At 40.3% G+C, this 25,472-nt stretch overlaps 1 protein-coding gene across 1 annotated transcript in view; it reads left to right on the top strand.

Annotated features, from left to right (window-relative positions):
• The window catches only part of STON1 (stonin 1), a 53,624-nt gene extending 29,882 nt beyond the window's left edge, over positions 1–23,742 (top strand). Inside the window, 4 exon segments of the mRNA XM_021088288.1 lie at positions 5,745–7,526; positions 7,529–7,717; positions 15,188–15,390; positions 17,561–23,742. Coding sequence (XP_020943947.1) covers positions 5,792–7,526; positions 7,529–7,717; positions 15,188–15,390; positions 17,561–17,635 — 2,202 coding nt within the window. The 5' untranslated portion in view covers positions 5,745–5,791 and the 3' untranslated portion in view covers positions 17,636–23,742.

The following is a 25,472-nucleotide window of genomic DNA, read 5'->3' as shown; positions in this document are numbered from 1 at the left end:
ATATGTCAATAAAACTGTTGTTAAAAAAAAAATCCTAGCTCTGCCTCTTACCAGTGACTTTAGGTAATGACTCTAAACCCAAGTAATGTCAGCTATGAAATGGAAATAATGATGTATACTTCACAGGGTTGTTCTGATAAATGAGATTATGAATTTGAAAATGCTTCCAAACTATAAACCTCTCATATTTGGGAGCTGTCAATGTGTTATAAGTTCATTATAATTTTTTTTTTTTTGGTCTTTTTGTCTTGTTTTTAGGGCCACACCTGTGGCATATGGAAGTTCCCGGGCTAGGGATCAAATCTGAGCTGAAGCCACCGGCCTACACCACAGCCACAGCAATGCCAAATCTGAGCCTTGTCTGCGACCCTCATCACAGCTCACAGTAACGCCGAATCCTTAATCCACTGAGTGAGGCCAGGATCCAACCCATGTCCTCATGGATGCTAGTCGGGTTCACTAACTGCTAAACCATGACGGGAACTCCTAAATTGGGTTTTCATCTTCTCCTCCAGCACTAGCAAGGTCTAACTACATGGTAATCGTTCAAATAAATACATTTTGAATTGATTAAAAAATGCTTCAATTTTTGTTGTTGTTGTTGTTGTTGTTCTTTTTAGGGCTGCACCCATGGCATATGGATGTTCCCAGGCTAGGGGTCAAATTGGAGCCACCGCTGCCAGCCCATGCCACAGCCACAGCAGTGCTGGATCCAAGCCACATCTGGGACCTACACCACAGCTCACGGAATGCTGATCATTAACCCCCTGAGTGAGGCCAGGGATCGAACCTGCATCCCTGTGGATACTAGTTGGGTTCATTAATCACTGAGCCACGACAGGAACTCCAAAAATGTTGCAATTTTTAAAATTGTGGTAAAAAAACCCAAAATTTTAACAGTTCTTAAATCCTTTTAACAAAAATTTAAGTGTATAGTTAAATACATGCACATTGTTGAACAGCAGAACTCTAGAACTTTTTCATCTTGCATGACTAAATTCTGTACCCACTGAACAGAAACACCCCGTTTCCTTCGCCTGGAACCCCTGGTAGCCACCATTTTGTTTTCTCCTTCTATGAATTTGACTAATTTAGATACCTCACATAAGTGGAATAATTCAATATTTGTCTTTTTGTGACTGGCTCATTTCACTTAACACAATGACCTTAAGGCTCATCCACGTTGTAGCATGCATCAGAATTTCCTTCCTTTTTAAGGCTGGGTAATATTCCATTGCATGTATATACTATATTTTCTTTATCCATTCATCAAACAATGAACATTTTGGTTGTTTTCACTCTTTGGCTATTGTGAATAATGCTGCAGTGAACATGGGAATGCACATAGCTCTTTGAGATCCTGTTTTCAATTCTTTTGAAGTAAGACTTCTGGATCATATGATAGTTTTTTTTTTTTTAATTTAAAATTTTTTCTTTCTTTTCTTTCTTCCTTCCTTCCTCTCTCTCTTTCTAAACAGCTGCACCTGTGCTATATGGAAGTTCCCTGGCCAGGGGTTGAATCAGAGCTGCAGCTGGGGCTTATGCCACAGCCACAGCAACCCCAAATCTGAGCCACACCTAGAACCGATGCTTCAGCTTTCTGGATCCTTGACCCGGTGAGCAAGCCAGGGATTGAACCCATGTCCTTGCAGAGACAACATTGGGTTCTTAATGCGCTGAGCCACAGTAGGAGCTCTCATATGGTAGTTAATATTTAAAAAATTTTGAGGAAACTCTATACTGTTTTGCATTTTACATTCCCACCAAAAGTACACAAGGGTTCCATTTTCTCCACATCCTTGCCAACGCTTGTTATTTTTTTGTGTTTTGTGTGTGGGTTCTTGTTTGTTTGTTTGTTTGTTGTTGCTTTCCTTTGTTTTGGTAATGGCCATCCTAACAAGTGTAAGGTGATATCTCCTTGTGATTTTGCTTTGGTTTTTTCAGTTTTTGTTTTTTTTTTTCTTTTTGCTTCCCAGTGGCATTTGGAGTTTTCAGGTCCAGAATCAGGGCCTGGGATCAGATCCGAGCTGCAGTTCTGACCTAAACCGCAGCTGTGGCAATGCCAGATCCTTAATTCATTGTTCTGGGCCAGAGATTGAACCTGTGTCCCAGCACTCCAGAGATGCCGCCATTCCCATTGTGCCACAGTGGGAACCTCTCATTGTGGCTTTGATTTGCTTCTCTGAGGTGATGTTGGTACCTTTTATATACCTGTTGTCCATTTGTATGTCTTGTTTGAAGAAGTGTCTCTTCCAGTCTGTTGCCCATTTTAAAATAGGGTTACTATTTTTTTTTTTGCTATCGAGCTGTCTTATATATTTTGGATGTTAAACCTCTTATCAAATATATGATTTGCACATATTTTCTCCCATTGCATATGTTGCCTTTTCACTCAGTTGATTGTTTCTTTTGCTATATATAAGCTTTTTAGTTTGATGTAGTCTCACTTGTCTGTTTTTGCTTTTGTTGTCTGTGCTTTTGCTGTCATAGTGAATAAATCATTGCCAAGACCATCATGAAGTTTTCCCCTATGTTTTCTTCTAGGAGTTTTATAGTTTCAGGTCTTATGTTTAATTTTTAATTCATCTTTAGTTGATTTTGTGTATGGTATAAGATAAGGGTCCAATATCATTCTTTTGCTGTGGATATCCATCCAATTTTCCCTAAACAATTTGTTGATGGGACAGTTATTTTCCCATTGTGTAATCTTGGTACCTTTGCTGAGGATCATTTGACCATATATGTGTAGGTTTATTTCTGGGTTCTATATTCTGTTATATTGGTATATATGTTGATCTTTATGCCAGTAACATGCTGTTTTGATTATCAAAGCTTTGTACTATGTTTTGAAGTCAGAAAAGTGTGAGACCTTCAGCTTTGTTCTTCTTTCTCAAGACTGTTTGGTTATTTGGAGTCCTTTGAGACTCCATACAAATTTTATGATTTTTTTTCTTCTTCTGGCAAAAAATATCATTGTGGTTTTGCATTGAATCTGTAGATCACTTTGGGTAGGACGGACATCTTAACAGTATTAAGTCTTCCAGCCCATGAATGTGGGATGTCTTTCCATTTATTTGGGTTTCTTTAGCTTCTTTCAGTAATAATGCTTTGTAGTTTTCAGTGTACAAGTCTTTTTCCTCTTTTGTTAACTTTATCTTTAAAGTATTTTATTCTTTTTGATGTTATTGCAAATGGGATTCTTAATTTTATTTTGGGGTTGTTAATTGTGTATAGAAATGCAGCTGATTTTTGTGTGTTGATTTTGTGTCCTACAACTTTGCTGAATTTGTTTATTAGTTCTATCAGTTCTTTTGTGTGGAATCTTTAGAGTTTTCTATGTGAGTTCATGGTATCTATTATCAGACATAGTGTTACTTTTTCCTTTCTGATTTGGATGCCTTTTATTTCTTTTTCTTGCCTAATTGCTCCACTTAGGACTTCTAGTACTATGTTGGAATAGAAACGGCAAGAGTGGACATTCTTGTCTTGTTCTTGATATTAGAGAGAAAGGTTTTAGTTTTTCACCAATGAGTATGATATTAGTTGTGGGCTTTTCACATATGGCCTTAACATGTTGAGGGAGTTTCCCTCAATTCCTCCTATGTTGAGTGATTCTTTTCTTGAAAAGATACTGAGCTTTGTCAGATACTTTTTCTGCATCTATAAGATGATCATGTGATATTCATTCTTTGTTCTGTTAATGTAGTACATCATATTGCTTGATTTTCATAAGTTGAACTATCCTTGTATCCCAGGGGTAAATCCCACTTGATAATGGTGTATGGTCCTTTTAACCTACTGTTGAATTTGGTTTGCTAGTATTTTTTTTTTTTTTTTTGGTGAAGATTTTTGCATTTATATTCATCAGGGTTATTGGCTTGTAGTTTCTTTTTTTTGTAGCATCTTTGGCTTTGGTATCAGAGTAATGCTGGCCTCATAAAGTGGTTTTGGAAGTGTTCCCTTCTCTTCCATTTTTGGAAGAATTTGAGAAGGATTGGTATACTTCTTTAAATGGTAGAATTCTCAAATGAAGTTATCTGGGCCTGAGGTTTTCTTTTCTGAGAGGTTTTGACATTTGATTCAATCTCCTTACTAATTATAGGTCTGTTCATATTTTCTATTTCTCTATGGTTCCGTCTTGGTAGAAAGTTTCTAGGATTTTACCCATTTCATTTACATTATCCAATCTGTTGGCATACAGTTGTTCACAGTAGTCCCTTATAATCATTTAAAAATTTTTGCAACATCTAATTGTAATGTGTCCCTTTTCATTTCTGATTTTGAGTATTTTTCTCTTTTTTTTCTCAGTCTAGATAAGGTTTGTCAACTTTGTAGATCTTCTCAACAACTCTTAGTTTGATTTTTGTCTATTTTCTATTTCTTTTTTTTTTTTCTCTAGTCTTTATTCTTTCTTTCATTCTGCTAATTTTGGGCTTCGTTTGTTTTTCTCTTTCATTTTCTTGAGCTTTAAAGTTATGTTGTTTATTTGAGATCGTTCTTCTTTTTTAATGTAAATGTTTACCACTGCAACTCTTAGTACTGCTTTTGCTGCATACCATAAGTTTTGTTATGTTGTGTTTTCCCTTTTGTTTGTCTCAAATTATTTCCTAATTTCCTTTTTGGTTTCTTCTTTGATCCGTTAGTTGTCCAAGAGTGTATTGCTTAATTTCTACATGTTTGTGAATTTTCCAGTTTCTTTTTTCTGCTCTTGATTTCCAGCTTCATTCTTTTGTGGTTGGAAAAGATAATTCACATGATTTCAATCTTTTAAAATTTGTTTAGACTTTTCTGTGACCTAACATGTGATCCGTCCTATAGAATGTTCTGTGTATGCTTGAGAAAAAAATGTGTATTTTGATGCTGTTGTATGAGAATGTTTTGTGCATGTCTGATAGGTCTATTTGGTCTATAGAGGTGTTCAAGTCCTCTATTTCCTTATTGATCTTCTATCTGGGTGTTCTATCCATTATTGAAATTGGGGTATTGAAATCTCCTGCTATTATTGTGTTGCTGTCTCTTTATCCTTTCAGCTTTTAAAAGTTTGCTTTATATATTAGGGTGCTCTGATGTTGGGTTTATACATACTTTTGTCATATCTTCCTGGTGAGCTGACTCTTTTATCATTATATAATGACCTTCTTTGTCTCTTGGGTGTTTTTGACTTAAAGTCTCTTTTGTCCTGTATGGCCACCCCTTCTCTCTTTTGGTTTTTATTTGTGCAGCATATCTTTTTACATCCTTTCATTTTCTGCCTGTGTGTGTCTTTAAATTTAAATGGGTCTCTTGTAAACAACATGTGGTTAGAACTTGTTTTTTTAAATCCATTCAGCCATCAAAATTGTTACAGTTTTTGGAGTTCCCATTGTGGCTCAGCAGAAACAAACCCAACTCGTATCCATGAGGATGTGGGTTCAATCCCTGGCCTCGATCAGTGGATTAAGGATCTGGCGTTGCCACGAGCTGTGGTGTTGGTCATAGACCAACTTGGCTCTAGCATTGCTCTGGTTGTGGCTATGGTGTAGGCTGGCAGCTATGGCTCTGATTCAGTTCTTAGCCTGGGAACATCCATATGCCACAGGTGTGACCCTGAAAAAAAAGTGTTACAGTTTTAAATTAAAACATTTCTTTAAACTCAGTTAATCTATAAATCTGGATGCTTTTAAATCCAAGTACTTCTCAGAATTAAGACCTCTTATAACTGGAATTTTTCCCCCTCATTTTATATTCTCTTTCTCCTCTGACAGAGACGTCTTATCTGATTCATTGACAAGACCACAATCTGATCCCAAAGATGTGCTCCACGAACCCAGGGAACTGGGTCACATTTGATGATGACCCCACTTTTCAGTCCTCTCAAAAGTCAAAGAATTTCCCTTTGGAGAACCAAGGCATCTGTAGGCCAAATGGACTTAAACTGAACCTTTCTGGTCCTAAGGAATTTCCCAGTGGATCTTCCTCCACCAGCAGTACCCCCCTTTCCTCTCCCATCATAGACTTTTACTTCAGTCCAGGACCTCCAAGTAACTCTCCTCTTTCTACACCTACCAAAGACTTCCCAGGTATTCCTGGCATCCCCAAAGCAGGGACTCATGTGCTTTATCCTATTCCAGAATCATCTTCAAACAGTCCACTTATCCCAGGAGCAGATTCTTCCTTATTGCCTTCTAAACCAACCTGTTTAACCCATGCTTCCTTACCCAATGACCACTCGTGTATACATGCAGCTCCCAAAGTGGGCCTTTCAGATGAAACAAGCCCTCGCCAGGCTGAAAGCCCAGGGTTCCAGAGTGATACTCCCCAGTTTCAGTATTTTCGGGAGGACTGTGCCTTTTCAAGTCCATTTTGGAAAGAAAAAGGCAGTGCTTCCCAGCCTACCTTTGATCCTTCAGGAAGCAGAAAGACATTTCCAGCAAGAGACAAAGAGATACCCATTGATCAAAAAGGCTTAAATCAGGGTTCACTCAACTACATCTGTGAGAAACTCGAACATCTCCAGTCCGCTGAGAACCAAGACTCATTTGGAAATTTGTCTATGCGGTGTCTGTATGCTGAAGATGCTGCCTCTTCCTTTGTCCCCCACATGCTCTTCAGGAGTCAGCCAAAAGCTGGATGGTCTTTCATGCTGAGGATTCCTGAGAAGAAGAACATGATGTCTTCTCGCCAGTGGGGGCCAATTTTTCTAAAAGTCTTACCTGGAGGAATTTTGCAGATGTATTATGAGAAGGGATTAGAAAAACCATTTAAAGAGTTACAGCTCGATCCATACTGCAGACTTTCTGATCCCAAACTTGAGAACTTCAGTGTGGCAGGAAAAATCCATACTGTAAAGATCGAACATGTGTCTTACACAGAAAAAAGGAAATACCATTCTAAGACAGAAGTAGTTCATGAACCAGACATAGAACAGATGCTGAAGTTGGGGTCCACAGAGTACCACGACTTCCTTGACTTTCTGACCACTGTGGAGGAGGAGCTGATGAAGCTGCCAGCTATTTCAAAACCAAAGAAGAACTATGAAGAACAAGAAATTTCCCTGGAAATTGTGGACAACTTTTGGGGTAAAATCACTAAAGAAGAAGGAAAACTGGTTGAAAGTGCTGTGATAACTCAAATCTTTTGCCTCTGCTTTGTGAATGGGAACACAGAGTGCTTTTTAACCTTGAACGACATTGAGCTGCAGAAGCGTAATGAACACTATTTTGAAAAAGACCCAGAAAAGAAGAGGATTGATATTCTTGACTACCATTTTCATAAGTGTGTAAAAGCACAGGAATTTGAGCAATCCAGAATTATTAAGTTTGTGCCTCTGGATGCCTGCCGGTTTGAGCTGATGCGTTTCAAGACTCTGTATAATGAGGAAGATCTTCCCTTTTCACTCAAGTCTGTCGTGGTTGTCCAGGGGGCATACGTGGAGCTTCAGGCCTTTGTTCACATGGCCCCATTGGTCCAGAGACCATCCCATGCCAGTTCCTTGAGGTCCTGTGACAACATCATGATACACTTTCCAGTCCCTTCACAGTGGATCAAGGCCTCTGGACCATGAACCTCCAGAGGCAGAAGTCCCTGAAAGCCAAAATGAACCGCCGGGCATGTCTGGGGAGTTTACATGAACCTGAATCTGAACCTGTCATACAAGTCACTGTGGGGTCAGCAAAATATGAGAGTGCCTACCGGGCTGTGGTATGGAAGATAGACCGGCTTCCCGATAAAAATTCAAGTAAATATTCAACACTCCAAGCTAATTTTCATGTGAAATCACTTACATGTTTTCAGCCTCTTTCTCGGGTTTAAACCAGGCTGAGACAGATGGTAACTTCAGTCAGCTGAAGTCACATGTACATTCTGGGTGGGAGATGGACCATTTCGTCAAACAGCTGGTTTATTTTGTCCCCTGATGCCTATTTCTACCAGATAAGTTTTACATAAGAATTTTAAAAAACATTGTAAGAAATACCATCCACAGCTAGGATTTTGTTATGAATGGTGGTACTGAGGGGAAATTTCTAGCTGGACCTCCTGACCTCAACCATCAACCTCAAATATTAAAATTATCATTCACATAGCTTAGATTCCCTAATTAACCTTTTAAGATCTATCATCCTGTGAATATACCTGAACCTTTTTTGTATTTTCAGCCACTACCACTTCCTCCTTAGATTTTGCTCCCTGACTCTTAAAATAAGACTGCCTTTCATTGGTACCAAAGTTAATGTCTTTAGCTGAATTGACCAATTTGACCATCTTGACAAGTTGTTTTAGAATTAGGAGGACACCACCTTCTCATTAAAATTCAGTTAATTTTTTTTTTTTAATTTAAAAAAAAAAAAAAAAAAGGCAGTGAATCCGGAAGTTCAGAACTCTGAAAAGACAGTCCTAGAGCACCACGTTTATCTTAGAATAGTAAGTTAGTAGTGGGTAGAACAATAACGTAACAAAGCACAGTTTGAAATGAGGGCTGCTGCCTGTTTTAGTTCAGTTAATTCTAGCAGAACGCTGGGCTATGGAGGTAAGTTGGGGGCAGATTTGGGGCATCTGAGTTGCTGCATTCATCATTGAATCAAACCTTTATTGAGCACTTTCTATTTACCAAATGCCACATCAGGTACTGGGGCTAAAAAGGAGTAAAATTGAGCCATGCTTCCAAATCGTCCACAGCTGGTCTAGTCCTTCAGGGTAATTTAATTTCATTGCAGGGCCCTCCACGCTGTGGATTTCAGAGGAAGCATTTTTTATTCAGGGTTTCTCAAAACTGGATGTAGGTTAGAATAGCCTGGGAGCTTTCAAATGATCTTGATATTCAGGCTTAAGCCAGTAAAATCAGGCTCTCTGGGGGAGGGGCCCAGGCACCCAGATGTTTTGAGAACTGCCCAGGTGAACCTAGTGTGCAGCGGGGGTTGTGGGACGCTGCTGTGCAGACCTCACAATGTTTTGGAGCAGAGAGAGCAAGCCCCGGACTCCAGTGGACATGAGGGGCAGCAGGGACTGTGCCCCAGAGGGTGCAGGCCCACCTTGTCTGTGCCCTGCAGTTGGCTCGCTTAACATCTACCAACTGAGAGTGGAACTTGGGCTACAGACAGGGTCCGGCAGGAGAGACACACAGTGGGAGGCTGAGGAGCCCCAGGCCCCTGTGCTCCCCTGCTCTTCTCCATTCTTGCCAAATTCTCCATGGAGTTCTGACTCACGGTAGTTACGTTCTAGTTCTGCAGAATAGCAAGGGATGCGGAGGCTCAGGGGTGGGAGAGGCGGTGATGGGCTAGAATGCTCACCGGTGTGGCCTCTATCAGTACCTCCTGGTCACCCCCAGTGGGATGGGAATATCGTTCGTGATATAATCCATGGAGGTAATGAGTCCTGCCTTTTGATAGCACTTGCTGGAGGAGCAAATTAAGACCATTCTCAGATTATCTTCCTCCCAGGGAGAAAAATTCTGAGGCTTTGGGTATGAGGCTCCAAAAAGGCTCTCTTCTCAGAGTTACTTGTAAAAGTCAGAATATTATTGCCTTTTATTTTGCTACATGCAAAAGGAAAGAGAGAAAGGCAGGCTGGAAGGCTGACTGTAACCTCCTCTGTCCATAGATGTCTGAGGTCTGGGCGATAACCTGACTCTTGTTCTGCTTTGGACTCAGAGATGGTCACTGTGCCTGGAACAAAAGGTCAAGTGTAGCTTTTGCATAGATTTGCAGCAACAATTATGCACCTGAGAGGGGCACAGAGGACTCAGCCTGCTGGCTTGTCCAGGTGGGGTCAGAGGGGCAGGGGGACGGGTTGGCAACAAGCCTACCCCAGCTGCTCTGTTCAGAGCAGCCACTCCAGCTGGACCCTCCAGGGCAACCATGCTCCTTTTTCAAACGGAGAACCCATAAAAACCATTCTTTTCTAATTTTAGAAGGGGCCCAACATGTAAAATTTCTTGTGGAAACGGTCCTGTGCCTAACACTGCATTCTCTCAGCATTAATGGTACAGCTAATTGATTCAATCAGTTCCATTAGAGGGCTCGCTTATTCACACATCTGTGCCCCAAACACCCACTGAGTTTCCTCTAGGTACAGGCTCTATGCTGGGTGCTTGGAGATAGATACAAAAGGATCCTTACTGTCGGGAGACATCCTTGTAGTGGGCAAGGGGGACCCCGGTGCGCCGTGGAAATGTGCTCTGTTCTATTCCAGGCCTCTGTAGACAGATCTAATAGGGATCCCAGAGAAAGGGGTGGTCATCTGCCAGGGGGAGTAGGGAAGGCTCGGCTGGGGAGGGGATGCTTTGGCTTTCTATCCATAAAGGATAGAAACTGCAAAAGCACAGCCATGTGGATGGGGGATGTTACCTGAGTTTTGGGTCCCTAGGGGATAATTGGAGAGGAAGCCAGTGTTTGAAGAGAGCTGTGCTGTGGGGTGTGGAGGTTGTCAGCAGGATCTGCAGAGTGTTTTCAGACATGACTGCTGTAAGATCCTTGTTTTATTTTTTATGTATATATGTGTGTATGTATGTATGTATTTTTTTTTTTTTGCCATTTCTTGGGCTGCTCCTGTGGCATATGGAGGTTCCCAGGCTAGGGGTCGAATCGGAGCTGAAACCACTGGCCTACGCTAGAGACACAGCAATGCGGATCCAAGCTGCACCTGCAACCTACACCACAGCTCATGGCAACGCCCGATCCTTAACCCACTGAGCAAGGCCAGGGATCGAACCCGCAACCCCATGGTTCCTAGTTGGGTTCGTTAACCACCGAGCCACGACGTGAATCCATAAGATCCTTGTTTTAGACTGTCAGGCGTATATTGTGGAGGAGAGATTCAGGAATAGATTATAGGTACAGGGAGGCTGGTAGGAGGAGAGGGGCTGAGCGAGGCCAGGAGTGGGGTGGGGGGCGGTTAGGGGACACTGAGACAGAGGTGAGGGATGGGTGAGCAAATTCGGAAGTGCTAGACAGTGACAGGTGATCTGGGGGGAAGGGGAGGGACTGGGAGGAGGTCAAGGCCTCTGGCCTTGATATCTCAGTGGGTGATGGTACCATTAGTTGTGATAGCCTGTGATCCTCCCTTCATCCCTTTTAAAATGTTTCCCAGCCGTGGTTGCATGTTAGAGTCCTTGGAATCATGAGTTCCGTATTTAGGTGTTTCTGCCGTGGTGCAGTGGGTTAAGGACCCAGCATTGCTACAGCTGTGGTGTGGGTCACAGCTGTAGCTCAGATTCGACCCCTGGCCTGGGAACTTCCAGATGTTGCGGGTACAGCCAAAAAATAAATAAATAAACACCCATATTTAGGCCCCATCCCTACCAACCAGACTCCAGGGGTGTGAGGCCCAGGTATTGGTGCTTGTTAAAGGCTCTCCTTGCAGCCAGGGTTGAGAACCTCTTGCCTGGTACCTGTCCTGGGAGACCTGTCATGGCCTCAGCATCACTGCTCCCTGCCCTGTGTCTCCCTGTGTCTTCTAGAGCCCTATTATTGCCCTCCCGTTCGTATTTACCAGCAGTTGAGCTCGCTGAGAACAATTACAAGGATGGGCATTCCCAGAGAGGCTGACTGGACTTGGTCTTGGCCTTGGGGAATTCTTGTGGAAGACTGTCATAGCACATGGAAGGATGTTTTACAAGCATTCCGGCCAATTACACGGTGAGAATTCACTGAACAAATCCTTTGGGATCAAAGCTGCTTGGCTCAGATCAGATCTGTGCACCAAGAGGAGGCCTGGGGAAAAGGCGGTGAGGCTGTGTCTGGTGGAGTTGGGGCGGGGGATGGGCACAGGGGGCAGCTCTGAGCCAGGCTGGAGCTGGACACTTCTGGGATCACATGACCCTGTCACCGAGGCTTCTCCATGATTTGGGTGGGGGTGGGGAAATGCAAAGAGCAAGAGGGTGCCTAGCAATGTGCTATCTTGGAGGAAGCATAGAAAGACTGAGGTTGCAGCAGAGAGGAAGTCTTTGTCTTTAAGGCAATGCTTCTCAAACTTTCGTCTGCATAGGGATCACCTCGGCAAAATGTAGACTCTGTAGGTGGGGCTCCCCTTCTTGTGTTTCGCACACCTGCTCTAGTGATGCCCATGCAGCTGGCCTATCGGAGGACCGCGTGCAGAGGAGCAGGGGCTTAGAATGCTCTCTATGTGCCTCTGTGATTTTAAAATCACTTGGGTGTTTAGAGAACAGAGGATTTTAAAAGAAAGTCTTTAAAACATTACCTTTCAAGCTAGTTTCTGAAAAACCTGCACTATTACAGAAAACGAAAAAATGGAAACTAAAAATGTCTATTTTAATTAGTACATATATAAAGTGTTAAAAAATTTTATGCCTCTTCTGGGGATTTGTGAGATCAGGTCTGATCTTTCCTATTGGTGAAATCACTTATGTGTATTTTCAGGGGAGATGTAAAGGGATGCTGGCTCCTGGGGCAGGTAGCTAAGATTGTTAATTCAGACTAAGGTGTGAGTGGCTGCATAGACCCTTTCTTGAGCGTAAGTTTTGGGATGAGAAAGAGAGGAGGAGGTGGTGGAGAAGAAAGGGAGGGAAATGGGGAGGGAAAGGAGGAAGGAAAAGGGAGAAGAGAATGAGGACAAGTTAGCCATAGCGGTACATAGAGTAGCATAGAATTAGGAAGGGAAGTGAGAATGGTGGAGGGTTAGTTAACAAATGTGTCTATCTCTACTTTCTCAATTTTACCAATTTTTAGATATAATTTGCTTTTATTTTTCTCTTTGCTCTCTCATCAGCACATTGATTATTCTCTCCTCCTCCACTTGTGTCATTCTCCTACCATTCATTTCCTCCAGCTCTCAACAATTCAGTTTCAGATGTGAAAGATTTTGTTTTAGGAGGGTTGAGTATCTACCAGACCTAAATAGTTCCTGTGATTTGCATTCCTAATCCTAAGAAAGTGATGAGAGAATAATTACCAAGGCGTGAGAGTGCCCCCTGATGGTCAGTACTGAGATAAATAACGTGATTTTCCTCCATCTTTGATTCACTTGTAAATTCCACAAGGATCATTTGAGCCCCAAATGTGCCAGACTTGTGCTAAGGACAAACATGATACCTCTGTTCATGGATATCGAAGTTGAAAGAGAGTCTGAATTATTGAACAGTAGAATATTTAGAATTTTAAAAGCCAGGGAAAATATGCCAGAAACCTTGAAAGGAAAAATGTTCTTTATCTTTTACTTTGTTTGTTTGTTTGTTCGTTTTGGAAAAGTGGGTAGAAGGTTTTGTATCTAACATTTTTGGATTACTAGTTCTTCAATTTGGGTAATTATTAATTGCAAAAGTTCCACAAGAGTTTTTCTTTAAAATGTGAATATCAAGTTAGATCATCTCCAATATCATTTTCAGCTCTAAAAGTGTAGAATTCACAGTCCTTTCACTAGCACAGTTATACTAATTAAATAATAACATTGGACTTATAATCGAAGAGCACTTTGCACTTCTATCTATACTGCTACATTATACTACATCTCCAAATCTCCATGTGTGCCAACTGGTTCGTTTTATCCTCACAACAGTCCCATAGGCTTCGTACTGTTATTATCATCATCATCACCCCCATTTTCAGATAGGGAAACTGAGGCTCAGAGAGATCAACTAACTTGCCTAGGTTCACACACCTTTCAAGGAGCAGAGCTGAGATCTGACCCAGGGCAGTTTGAGTCCAGTGTTTACGTGCTTAACCAGTAAGCCGTAAGTGACTAAAGAGGGCCTGAATTAAGCTTAAATAAACTTACTGTGTCCCGCAGACAGAAGGCTAGAAAGGGTAATGGATTGTGGAATCTCCCCTGTTGATGTGTGTGTGTGAATAAAGTTGTCACTTGCCTGCAGTGGTTTGGGTAGCGCAGGGCGCCTGTGAGGCTGCTGTTGTCTTACCCTGTCTATCCCTGGTGGGGACGGCTAATGAGCATCTGTTGGTTAATTGATGGATGACTTCTCAAGGCCTTTTACAGCCTTAGAATTCTATTAGTCTCTCTACAAGAAACAGGTTGTAAGGAATGAAAGGCAATTTATCTTTTAAGAACAAGTGAAATCCTTTAAACTCTTGTTTTTGTGCCTAAAGCTATATTCTGATGGAAATGTTCTTTCTTGAGTTATGTCAGTGGTACAATAACTTAATCTGGCTTTTGAAATTATTATCATCTCATAAATTTTTGTAAGTAAAGATAGCTTCATGGGATATGCAGATACTGTGGACAAGGCAGCAGAATCATGGAATGTTTATATGATTACACGTTGCTCCATTGTAACCCGTACATAAACACACACACATGCATAAATGTGCATGACCCCTCTTAAAATTTTTGTGTGTATCTGTTATCCTTAGGTCTGGCACAGAGCCTGGCTTATCATAAATGCTCAGTACACAGCAATTTGAATTAAGTGAAAACAAATATTAGGTTGAAACATTCAAAGTCAATATGCCCTTCTCTGCACTGGACATCTGTTCCAGCCAAAGCTTTTAAGGAGGGTGGGTGAGAATTAATGTACTAAAAAATAATCTGTTCCACTAAAAAAAAGAATTCTTGGCCTAGAATTTTTCTAAAGGGTCAGAAAATTCATTAATTTTAACCTTTAAAAAATCAGAATTCTTTATAATGTGACTTAATTTAGGCTGAAATTTACCTTTGCATTATATATATAAATAAATAAAATGGTGAGAAAATGAATAAATTAAGATTTATTGTAAGATCTTATTCAGTCTACTTAGAAGAATTTTTTTTCAGATTCTATGCATATTGTAGTCAAATAATGATGCTTAATATAAATTTTACTCATCTTTTACTTTAAAAAACAGCCTACTTCTATAATTCTGAAATAGAATCACCCAATAGAAAGCACTCAAATATGAATTTGATATAATTCTGAATTTTTTATCACTGTATTGTTGGTCATTGTTTTATCTGAATAATTAAATAACATATTAAACTTTTTTTTAAAGAAAAATTGAAAACATTTTGGGAGTGAACATATGCAATTATATAATGAAAAAGCTGTACTTACTTGAGAACTAGTACTTAAAAAATGTTGGTAACTTTTTCCCTAGTTAGTGCAAAATCATGACTTCTGATGGTATGTTGTTTAAATGGAATTCACACAGCCATAGTGCTCATGGAATTGCTTGTTAAAGAGAGGGATGTGTGCCTCTTTTGCTCGAGAGAAATGTTCTTTGGCCACTGAAATACATTGACTGACCATTTGATGTTTTTCTTCAAGGTCCTGATCATCCCCATTGTTTGTCATACAAACTAGAACTTGGATCAGACCAAGAAATTCCCTCTGATTGGTATCCATTTGCTACCGTTCAGTTTGGGATTCTTGACACCTTTGCCTCAAGGACAGAGGTCAGGTCTCTGGGGGTGGAGAGTGATGTCCAGCCACAGAAACATGTTCATCAGCGAGCTTGCTACAACATCCAGGTACATTTGGGGCTTCTGAAGCTGAGACCCAGTTTGGCTTTAGATGTTTGCTTTGCCCTCCTAAGTAAACGTGTATGTATATGCATGTATTTGACCTGGAAAAGAGCCCAGCCATGGAAACTCGATGGTCACCAGTGAGCCTAGTTCTTCCCCTCAGTTCTAGAGCATGTCAGGAATCTGAGCACACAGTGCCATTGTACTTAATTCAGTTCTGAATGAAAAACAGAATATCGCAAATAAATTCACATTTCAGAAGCATATTTATAATAAAGATTTTGTTAGAATAGCTTTTCCCAAAATGTGTTTGTGGAACATACGTCTGATATAATGATCCAAGAAAAAAAGAAGTTGGGGAATGCCATATATTAATGTTGAATGAAGGCTTTGAGAAGTCCTGCAGTAAAGAAACTTGTTAAACTTAACTCAGTTCCTCCTAGCTCATCGATTATGGAAGAATCTTGTCTCTATGGGCATGTGCATGTAAAACACTTATCAGTATCTTCTGGAAGGGTATTCCTTGGAGAACCCTTTGGGAGGTGCTGAGTTATTCTATCACAAGTTTTAAATGTTCACCATCAGCTCTTCTGCATTCTTGCACCAGATAAATTAAAGAGCAACATACACTTGCATGTGTTCCTAGACTTGCCTTTCCTTCTCATGTTCAAAGTTAGTAGATAGAGAGATAACCTCTGCCACCTATTTCGCATAGTATCTTGAAACAGTGTGACTAGATTAGACATTAACACCAACTAGTGGTTCTATAATGTAGTAACATAAGTCTGGATTTTTCTTTATTTTGGATTATCTATTTAGAATCTGCATGTTCAGGGCCTGTGGTTTTCTCCATTGGTGAAATTAATGAGTGGGTGCTGTTCTGTGCAGCCCCTTCAGTACTGAAAGACCTATTTCCTCAGCAGCTGGGAGTTGGCCTGGATGCAGATGCCATGTTCCAGGTCATTCCCCCTGCCTGGGGCAGCATCTGTCCAATGACTGATAGATCTGGGCTCTAAAGACCCTCTTACCTCAAATTGGAGTAGCTCCGAAGGTGCTCCTAGCTTCAGCCCTCCCTGGGCATCGGCTCAAGCCCCTGCTGTGACTGCATTGCAGCCCAGCTTCTCTCTTCCTATTCTGCTTCCTTCCCTTCCCTTCCCTGCCTGTCAGGTGTTGACCCCAACAGCAGCCCCCCATAAACTTTTGCACAGCAGTCTCCATCTCAGCATCTGCTTTATCTGGGGAACCTGACCTCTAACACCAGGCGTTTAAGTGTGACTGAAATATATGTCAAGTGCACATGGAGACTCCATTTATACCTATTTCCTGTTCGGGGGCTGTGCCAGTTTCACATTGTGGTAGAGGACCGCTCAAAATTGTATATCACAGTCTTTTCAGCTTAAATAGCATTTATTCATTGATCTGCGCTTGGTGGTGGTCAGTTCCAAAATGTTATCTTCCCTTTAGTGAGTATTTATTGAGCCATTTTCAAGTGCCAGGGGCTGCTGCAGATGCTGGGGACCCAAGGGTGAATAAGAGACGCTCCCTGTCCCCATAAAGCCTGCCTTCTAGTGGCAGAAAAATAATTGGTAAACAAATAAACAACATAATTTTAAGTAGTGACAGATCCTAAGAAGAGAATAAAACAGGGTCAGGGTAGAGAGTGATGGAGAGAAGGCTTCTGATTCCAGAGTGGTCCAGGATGGCTTCTGTAAGGAGGTTATGCTTGAGGTAAGATGAAAAAGGCAAGGGACAGGCAGATGGTTTGGCCTAGCTGGTTTACTATTGTGAACTAGTTTAAGTAGATAATTTTGGGTGTGCTCTAAATCTCAAGTGGGTCAAAGCTGGGTATATGGTACTTGGGGATATAATTGATCACATGGCTAGCCAGATTTGTATATGTCTCATCAATATATGTATTCTCTATACATTTTATAAGACCTGGGTTTGACTTAGAAGAAAGTTTCAGTCCTCTTCAGTATCTGTCCCGAGAGGGAAGGATTTGGGGGCTCTGTTGTCCAAAAGGAGAACATTCATTTGAGAGGCTGGAGGAGCTGCATTTGAGTCCAAAGGATGAGGTGGCCTTAGTCCTTGTCTCATGTATAAAACCAGGACTGAACAGGGGTGAGCACTGTGTTGCATTTGTTGATGCTGCCCTTATTCTGCTTTTGCCTAACAGGTTGAAATAGAAAAGAAGTGGATTAAAATCGATGGAGAAGACCCAGATAAAGCTGGAGACTGTGTAACTCAGTAGGAGTAGCAAGAGTTGGTGCTGATGACCTGCTTTTCAAATCTGCAGTTCACAGAAGCCACACAAAGTTCTACTACTGTACGGTGGAAATGACAGGTCCAATAACTATGTTCCGAGAAGTTTAGAACTGAAACTGAACTATCTATATTTTATGCTTTTGATAGGTTTGTATCCTAGGAGTTTGGTCTAAAATGGGTCTATAATTTTCATGATGTTTTTCTTTCCTAGTGAAACTCAAAGGCATTCTCATTCAGTGTGTGACCTGACAGCCCCTTGGTTAAAGCATTTTTGATTTTTGATTACTCCGTGGCTCATTGTTTTGCAGCATAGATTACTTGGGTGCCATATGTAGTATCCTCCAGTCCCCATCTTTATTGTTAAATTAGCATCTGCAGTGGAGGAGAAGGCAAAGGAGACAGAAACCAAGACACTTAATTTTTCCTCTTGCTCTGCTCCGAAATGTGACTAGTTGTAGAACAATGTTGAAACCACAGGCTAGAATGGAGATAAGGACCTATATCTGATTCTGAATTGTTTATCTTCCTGTCCTATTACTGCATTGGTGAGTAATCATCAGCTATATTTTTTGCCTGTTTTTCCCCACCTGTATTATTATTTTCAAAATGTATTTCTATTCTGGTGTGTGTTGCAATGACGCTAGTTCTGTTGATATACATGTTTTAGTACAAGTCACTAAGACATACTGCCATTTGCTTGGAGTGATTCCTTTCAAAATGGCATCCCAGTATTGGACACTAGTTAAAATATTTATAGGTTAAAAATGAATTTTTAAAGTTCATGAATATTTTCCAAAAGTGCAGACTCTAAGAATGTATTCTGATAAAGTATTGTTTGTAATTAACACAGGCCTCTCTGGAGTGGAAGTCTAAATCATATTATTATTTTATGCCACTTCCACGATCATGCTATTTATGCTAATTCTGCTTGGAGTCTTTTTCTTTATAAGATGAGCAAAGTGAAAGACACTAGATTATTTTACCTAGATTTCTAAGAAGTGACATTTCTCTTCTTCAAAGTCAGGTAAATGTTTGTTTTTTAATGAAAAGCCAGTGGTGTTAGTAGTTATAATTCTGTTTATAATTTCCTTTCAGCATTTACAGTGAAAGGTCAGAGTTTTAAATTTATGAAATCTATATACTAGGTATTTTTTGTCAGAAAAAGATGTGGAAAAAACTTGTGGTGTTAGTACACCCTCAATTTATGTTGATCCTTAAATATGATTAGGAGATATTTTTCTCTGTTTACTAGATTTAAGTCAAAACTGATATAATCGTGTTTTTCCAAACAACATTATTTGTTGGCCTGCAAAGTCGATCTCATACATTTCATTTAATGTTACATCACATTCAGTTTAATCTGCTCAAAATGCAGATTAAAAGCAACACTTATGATGGTCTGTATCCATCAGCAGATTTAATGCTTTTCATTATTTTACTGTAAAGGCAAAGAATGCAAAAGTTGACTTAAAATGAATTGGTATTGCTCTTTTTAACTTCACTTGATGTATTGCTCATAATATCATTTGCTTGAGATTCACTGTTGATGTATAGGAGAGTAAATCTATGTGTGTGTCATTTAAAAACAAAAACAAAAACACCGCAAACTTCACCATCCTGCCTCTTTGGTGTGGCCTGTTCTGGACTGACTTCAGTCCTCTCAGAACACCTATGGAGGCAGGTCAAACCTGAAGCTGCTGCAGGATCCCAGGGACGTTAGCTGGGTTAATTACCACTGTCCCTTTCAAATCTGTTTTATGGCATCCTGCCCATTAAGAACTCAGAGTCTGATTCAGATGAACTTAATGAATATTTACACCTCAAAGTCATTTCAGCATAGGGTTCAATTAATGTCTCCTCAGGCTTCACAGGTGCCGGTATGTGCAGGTACCTCACTGCTGGGGTCATTTATTCACCAGCCTTCCAGCCTTCAGGAGCATTTCAAGCTTCGGTGCTGGAAATATAACAAAAGGCTGCCTGAAGCCTGAGTTGAGTTTCTGCGGCAGTGCAAAGGTTGATGGCAGGAACAGCGGGGCACTGCAGCATAATTGTTGATTTGCACATCTATTAGGATCCTTAAATATTCATTACTTAGCATTAAATTAACATTTTGTGTAGGTTGGAGAGGCTCTTTAATACAATTCTTCGGACCTCAGAAATGGCGGAAGGTCAAATGTGATGGTGATGCTCCAAGTGAAAAACCAGGTTGGGTCCGTTTAGACTTAAAAGTAGGTAGAATCTCCTTTGCCAGGAAGTAAGTGATGATCTTCAAAACAAAAAACACCCACTTTTAAGGTCGAGAAGGGGGGAAGAAATGAGTAGAGGAGGAACTATTCCTTTCTAGCATTTCAACTTAGGTAATTTAGATCAACGCTTTATGAGTTCGACCCTTTGGGGGTCAGGTGTTTAATTGACACAATGGCAGACGTCCAAGGAGTTGACCAGTTTGGGATGAATTGTTCTGCTCTAATTGGTCTGGTCTGATTGCCTTACCAGCCAAAGGATCATATTAACTGTATAAATGAATTCATGGCTTGATGGTTACCTGATCAGTTGTACAGATCTGAATTTAAGGACATTTCCTTTTAATGGGAATAGAAATAGTTGATCCAATAAAAAGTCTGAAAAGAAAAAAACCTTTCCGGCATAAATAAAAGCTGGCATTTTTGATCCGATTTATATATTTGGCAGTTCGAGGATTTTTAGTTCCCTTCATTCTGGATCCGTGTTTATGATATAGCCCTTTCCCTAGTAAATTCAGTTAGAAGGCCTTCCTTAATAATGACTAAGTATTATTATATCTTACTCAAAATATGATTTTGTCATATCAATACAAATATAAAACAAGATTGAGCCTTAATAACCATGTAACAAAGTATTTTGTAGATCGTGTATTGATTTTTTAAAATTAAAGATGTATTTCAAATTATTTGTGCAGTACACTGGACTTATATCTTCTTTTCGTAAGGTCTGGGGCTATTTTTTTTTTTTTTAAGGTATGAAATCAATTTCAATAACCTTAAACAATTGACTCTCTGTCAGGCAAGTGTATACTGCTTCACTATTAAGGAGGCAGTGAACACGGTGTTTTGGCACATCTTGGAAACATAGCACCATCACACTACCATTTGTGATGTTAAAGGATGCTTTTTAAAAGAGGATCTCGTCATTACTCTTACAAAGAAATGATAGGAGCCCGTGCCCAAGGTTTTACTTAACTCATTAAATAATGAGGGATCTGGTGAGATGTTACAGGTGGTTCCAAGGATTATTCAAAGCACAGAGACATATATAGGAAATAAGGAATTCGGAAATGAATTTTACAAATAGATGCAAAATGGATCTATCCACAGGGCGACATCAATAATCAATTTCCCCTCCCTCTGCACGATTCATTTGCATTTGCCTTGGACAAGGATCACGTACGTTATTATCAGTTTTCTAAAACTTACAGAGTTGTAAAATAGCAATGTGAAGGTGTTGATAACTTGGATAAATGAACTAGTTAGGACACCCTACTAAGCAAAGTCTTTCACAATTCTTCCCAGCTACAGGGCGGACTTTGTCCACAAGAGGGAGAATTCTAAGGAATTTTCAAACTTTGGCACATAGTATTGCAGAAATGATGTGCATTTAAAGCAACTTTTTTTGGAGTTCCCGCTGTGGCGCAATGGGATCAGCAATGTTTCTGCAGCTCCAGGACACAGGTTTGATTCCTCACTCAGTACAGTGGGTTAAGGAACCTGACTTTGCCGCAACTGTGGCTCGAATCTGATCCCTGGCCTGGGAACTCCATATGCCATGGGGTGGCCAAAAAAAAAAAAAGGATTTTTTTTTTTAAAGTCTAGAAAACTATTTTTACGCAATTGTACAGAACCTGTTTTAGATAAGGTGTATGTTCAGAGGAGGCATTAAAGATAGGAAGCTAAATTAGCTCTAATAAAATCAGCCTAGCAATCTCTCCACCCACTCTGTGTGAGGAAGCTGCCATGTGTCGGAATTCAGTTTTTATCTAGCTATTAGAGTTGAATTTCAAAACTGCATCAGGAAAATAAAACTTCATAGAAGCCAGATGCTTAAGAACTGTTGTAGCCATCACTGGAATTAACAAGGCTTGACTCTTGTTGGGCAGAAGCAACAAAGAGATTAAGTGACATAAAGTGATCATATTTGTAACAAAATCCTCCAGCTTCAGTCAATCATTTCCTTCTTGTTTTGTCTCAACTCCACCTAGACTTGCCTTCCCCTTTTCGTGTAGACACAGGGAGATTCCACAACATTTTGCTGGGTCTCCCCCATCCTCTGCAGCTCTTGCCCAGGTAAGAACAGGGCTGGGTGTAATTGATTGAACCATATGAAACTGACAATATTGAACCAGTCTTGATTACAATTTCTTGGGGCTCAACCTGATTACCTGCATATTTCCCTAGTTTATATGAAACAAAAGATTTTTCTTGTCATATTGGATTAATAAGTTCCTACAGGACCCCCCCTGTGGCTCACATCATAAGTACTTCAGCATTGTCTCTGCAGTGGCTCTGGTTCGATCTCTGGACCAGAAACTTCCATGTGCTGCAGGTGTGGCCACATGTTAAAAAAAAAATGTTCCTGCTTAGGCCTGGCATCTAAATGTGAATTTGACAATGTTTAAAGCAAGTCAGAATTGCTAGTCAAAATGCAAAAAATTGAGTTAACAAAAAATAACCTAGAAAAAAGCTCCAGGTGATATTATGCTTTAAAATCATGTTCCATCTCTAAGGAAAATGGATTAGATGAGTTTCCACCATGTTTTAAAAGATTAAAGTTCATTTCTATGAGGCTTCCTGAGGAAGAAATGCAAACCACCACTACACTTCGTGGACCGTAACCTTTCCTTCATCCTCACCTCATCTATTTGCTTCAGAAGAGCCATTAAAACCTCAGGTGAGAGCATAGCATATGTAAATAATATGATTGTGTGTGTTGATGATTTTCCTGAAAAGCCCATTTTTGTACTTACCCAGAATTGCTGTGGATTCCCTGTAATACAATTTGCGGTGTACTCTTGAAACAGAAGAGGGCGCTCGCAGGCAAGCTGCTGCTACCCCGAAGGAGAAACAGCCTTTGAATTTGGAATTTGGTTGTGCTTGTATTATGATTAATAAAAGATCTTGGGGGCACTTTTTAAAGCATTTCAAAGCATTGTGAATCCAGTGGAGTATAATTAAAATTAATGCAATAGACAAACACTTTAAAGTATTCTTAATGCCTTGTCTAAAAATGCTGTTGAATACAATTTTGCACATCCAGAAGATTTAAATACCATACTTAATCTCTAAACATTTCTAAGTACTAAAGAGACAGAAAAAAAGAGTGCCTTCCTTCTCAACACATTTCAAGCAAACTTATTCTAATGATAATTAATACACTCCAAATCTGCTTACTTTAAAAGATGTATAAAATGTTATAATGAATCCATCCTATTGGACTTCTGAGCTTCCAGGTGCTTGAATCAAGGTCAACGTGGTCTCTCAAAAGCTCCAGCCCAGGATTGTACATATAGGTTCTTAAGGAAGAACAAGCAAACATGTGCTTTCAGGAGAATATTCCATGCCACCTTGACTCAGGGACAAGCCTTTACCCTGTTTAGTCTTCTGAAATCAGTAATGAACATTGTTTTTTCAAGATGGACTCTGTTTTTCTCTCATAAATCTTTCTGGGTGGATGACGTCTTTCTATTATAAAGCCTGGGAACAATGCATTTTCAAAAATCTTAGAGCATGAGTAAGTCTATGAATGTGGCTAAAACATTCGGCGTGACAGGTGGTATCTTCCACACTGAAGTTCAGAAGGCTTGTTTAAGACATTGGGTGCCTTAAGTGGTTACTATGAATCACCTCAAAATGCTATGTGAGCATCGCTCCAATTAATTGTCTTACTGATGCTGATGTTTATTATCTTCCATGTGCCTGCATTTTTTCTAGGCACTGGGGATAAGTAATCACAAAAATAGTAAATTCCTGTTCTTGTAGAAGACATGTAATAGTGGGAGAAGTCAGACAATAAACAGATAACAAGTTGTGCTCATTGCTGTGCAGAAAAAAAAAAAAAAAAGCAGCAGAATGGCAGAGAATGATGCTCTTGCAGATAGGTTGGTGAGGGAGGTCCCGTCTGTTGGGATAACATTCTAGCAGAGACCCGAAAAAAGCCAGAAGACTGTGTCCAGGAACTGCTAGTGCAGAGGCTCTGTACTCAAGCTGTGCTTAGCCTAAGTGAGGAACACCAAGGAGGCAGGTGGCTATGAGGTGGCCAGGATGGAATGAACAAGGAAGGTGGTTGGGGGAGTAATCAGAGAGGTTGTGGGTAGGTGAGGGAAGCAGATCATTAGGGTTCTGTGAGCTCTAGGAAGGACTTTTGAGTTTTCTTCTGAGGGAAATGTGAAGGACTGGAAGGTTTTGTCTGGGGGAGTGAGTAGAAGTCAGGCAATGACAGAAGCAGAGAGCGCAGTTAGGAGGCTACTGCAGTAACTCAGGGGAGAGGTGATGGTGACTAGGAGTAGTGATTAGAGATGAAAATGGTTGGACTCAGAATACGTTGGAAATACAGAGCCAATAGTGCGTGCTGATGGATTGGATTGGATTGGATTCCCAGAGTGAGGGAAAGAAGGAAACCAAAAATGACTCCCAGATTTTTGGCTTGTACAGCTATAAAGTGGAGCTGTCTTATATGGAGAAAGGGATGACTGTTGTAGGACTAAGTTTGGGGAGAAAGATCAGATGTTCAGGTTTGGATGTGTGGACTCTGAGAAGCCTATTGAACATCCAAGTGGAGACAGTAAGTTATAATTGGATATATAAGGAAGGACAGAGGGCTGGGCTAGAGATGTGACTTTTAGAGATGTCAGTACTTAAAATTGTAAGACTGGATGAGATACCCAGGAGTGAACACAAAGACTAGGGGTGGCATGAGAACTGATCCTTTGTTCAGAGGTCAGGAAAATTAGGATGATCCAGTAAAGGAGACTGAGAAAAAGGAGCTGGTTGGAGTAAATGTAATCAGCTGCCTCAAATGCTGTTGGCAAGATGAAGACTACAATTGACTGCTGAATTTAGCAACATGGAAAACATTGGTGAACTTGACAGACAGCTCAAGTGGGTGTGGAGACAGTGAGTAGAAGGTTTCCAAAGGGAGTTTTGCTGTAAATATGATCACTGGGACAGCAGCTGGTGAGGATGAGATCTTTTTTAACACCCCTTCCACCCTCAAGATCTGTCTTGGAGTTGGTCTTTACTAGCATCTCTTCTTCATTATTATTATTTTCTAATCTTACAGATGCTGACTCTTGCTAAAAATTTCTTCCTCTTTCTCATTGCCGACACTCATAGCAAATGATTCTTTGTCATTTTTCAGTCCATGGTCTGAATCTTTTGGTGTTTTCATCTTCAGATGTGCCTATTTCTTCAGAGTTTTCATTAATGATATGCAGGGTGTTGAAGGTATATACCTAAATAAAGTCAACCATTGCTTCAATCATCTCTTGTTTTGCTTTTAAAGATTTTCTTGATTGAGCTCCACTGGTCAATGTCATTTCACGTTGGTGTGGAGATCTCACTCTCGATTTTATTATGAAACAGAATAATTATGAATGGGTTGCTAGTTCCACAATATTATGAACAACTGATAATTCCTCCAAGTTCCTGCAGGGTTAAAAAATACATAACTCTCTGTTGAATAGGTTTTATATTTACCTAACAATTTGTACTTTGATTCTTTGTTATAGTCTGGTGTAATAATATTCTATGTAAATAGCTGTCTAGTAACTAATAAGTGAATTTTAATAAAAT

This window comes from Sus scrofa, chromosome 3 (assembly GCF_000003025.6).
Source record: "Sus scrofa isolate TJ Tabasco breed Duroc chromosome 3, Sscrofa11.1, whole genome shotgun sequence".
NCBI classification, from domain to species: domain Eukaryota; kingdom Metazoa; phylum Chordata; class Mammalia; order Artiodactyla; family Suidae; genus Sus; species Sus scrofa.
Note: the sequence above shows the minus strand (reverse complement) of the source record. Positions and strands in the feature narration are given on the sequence as shown.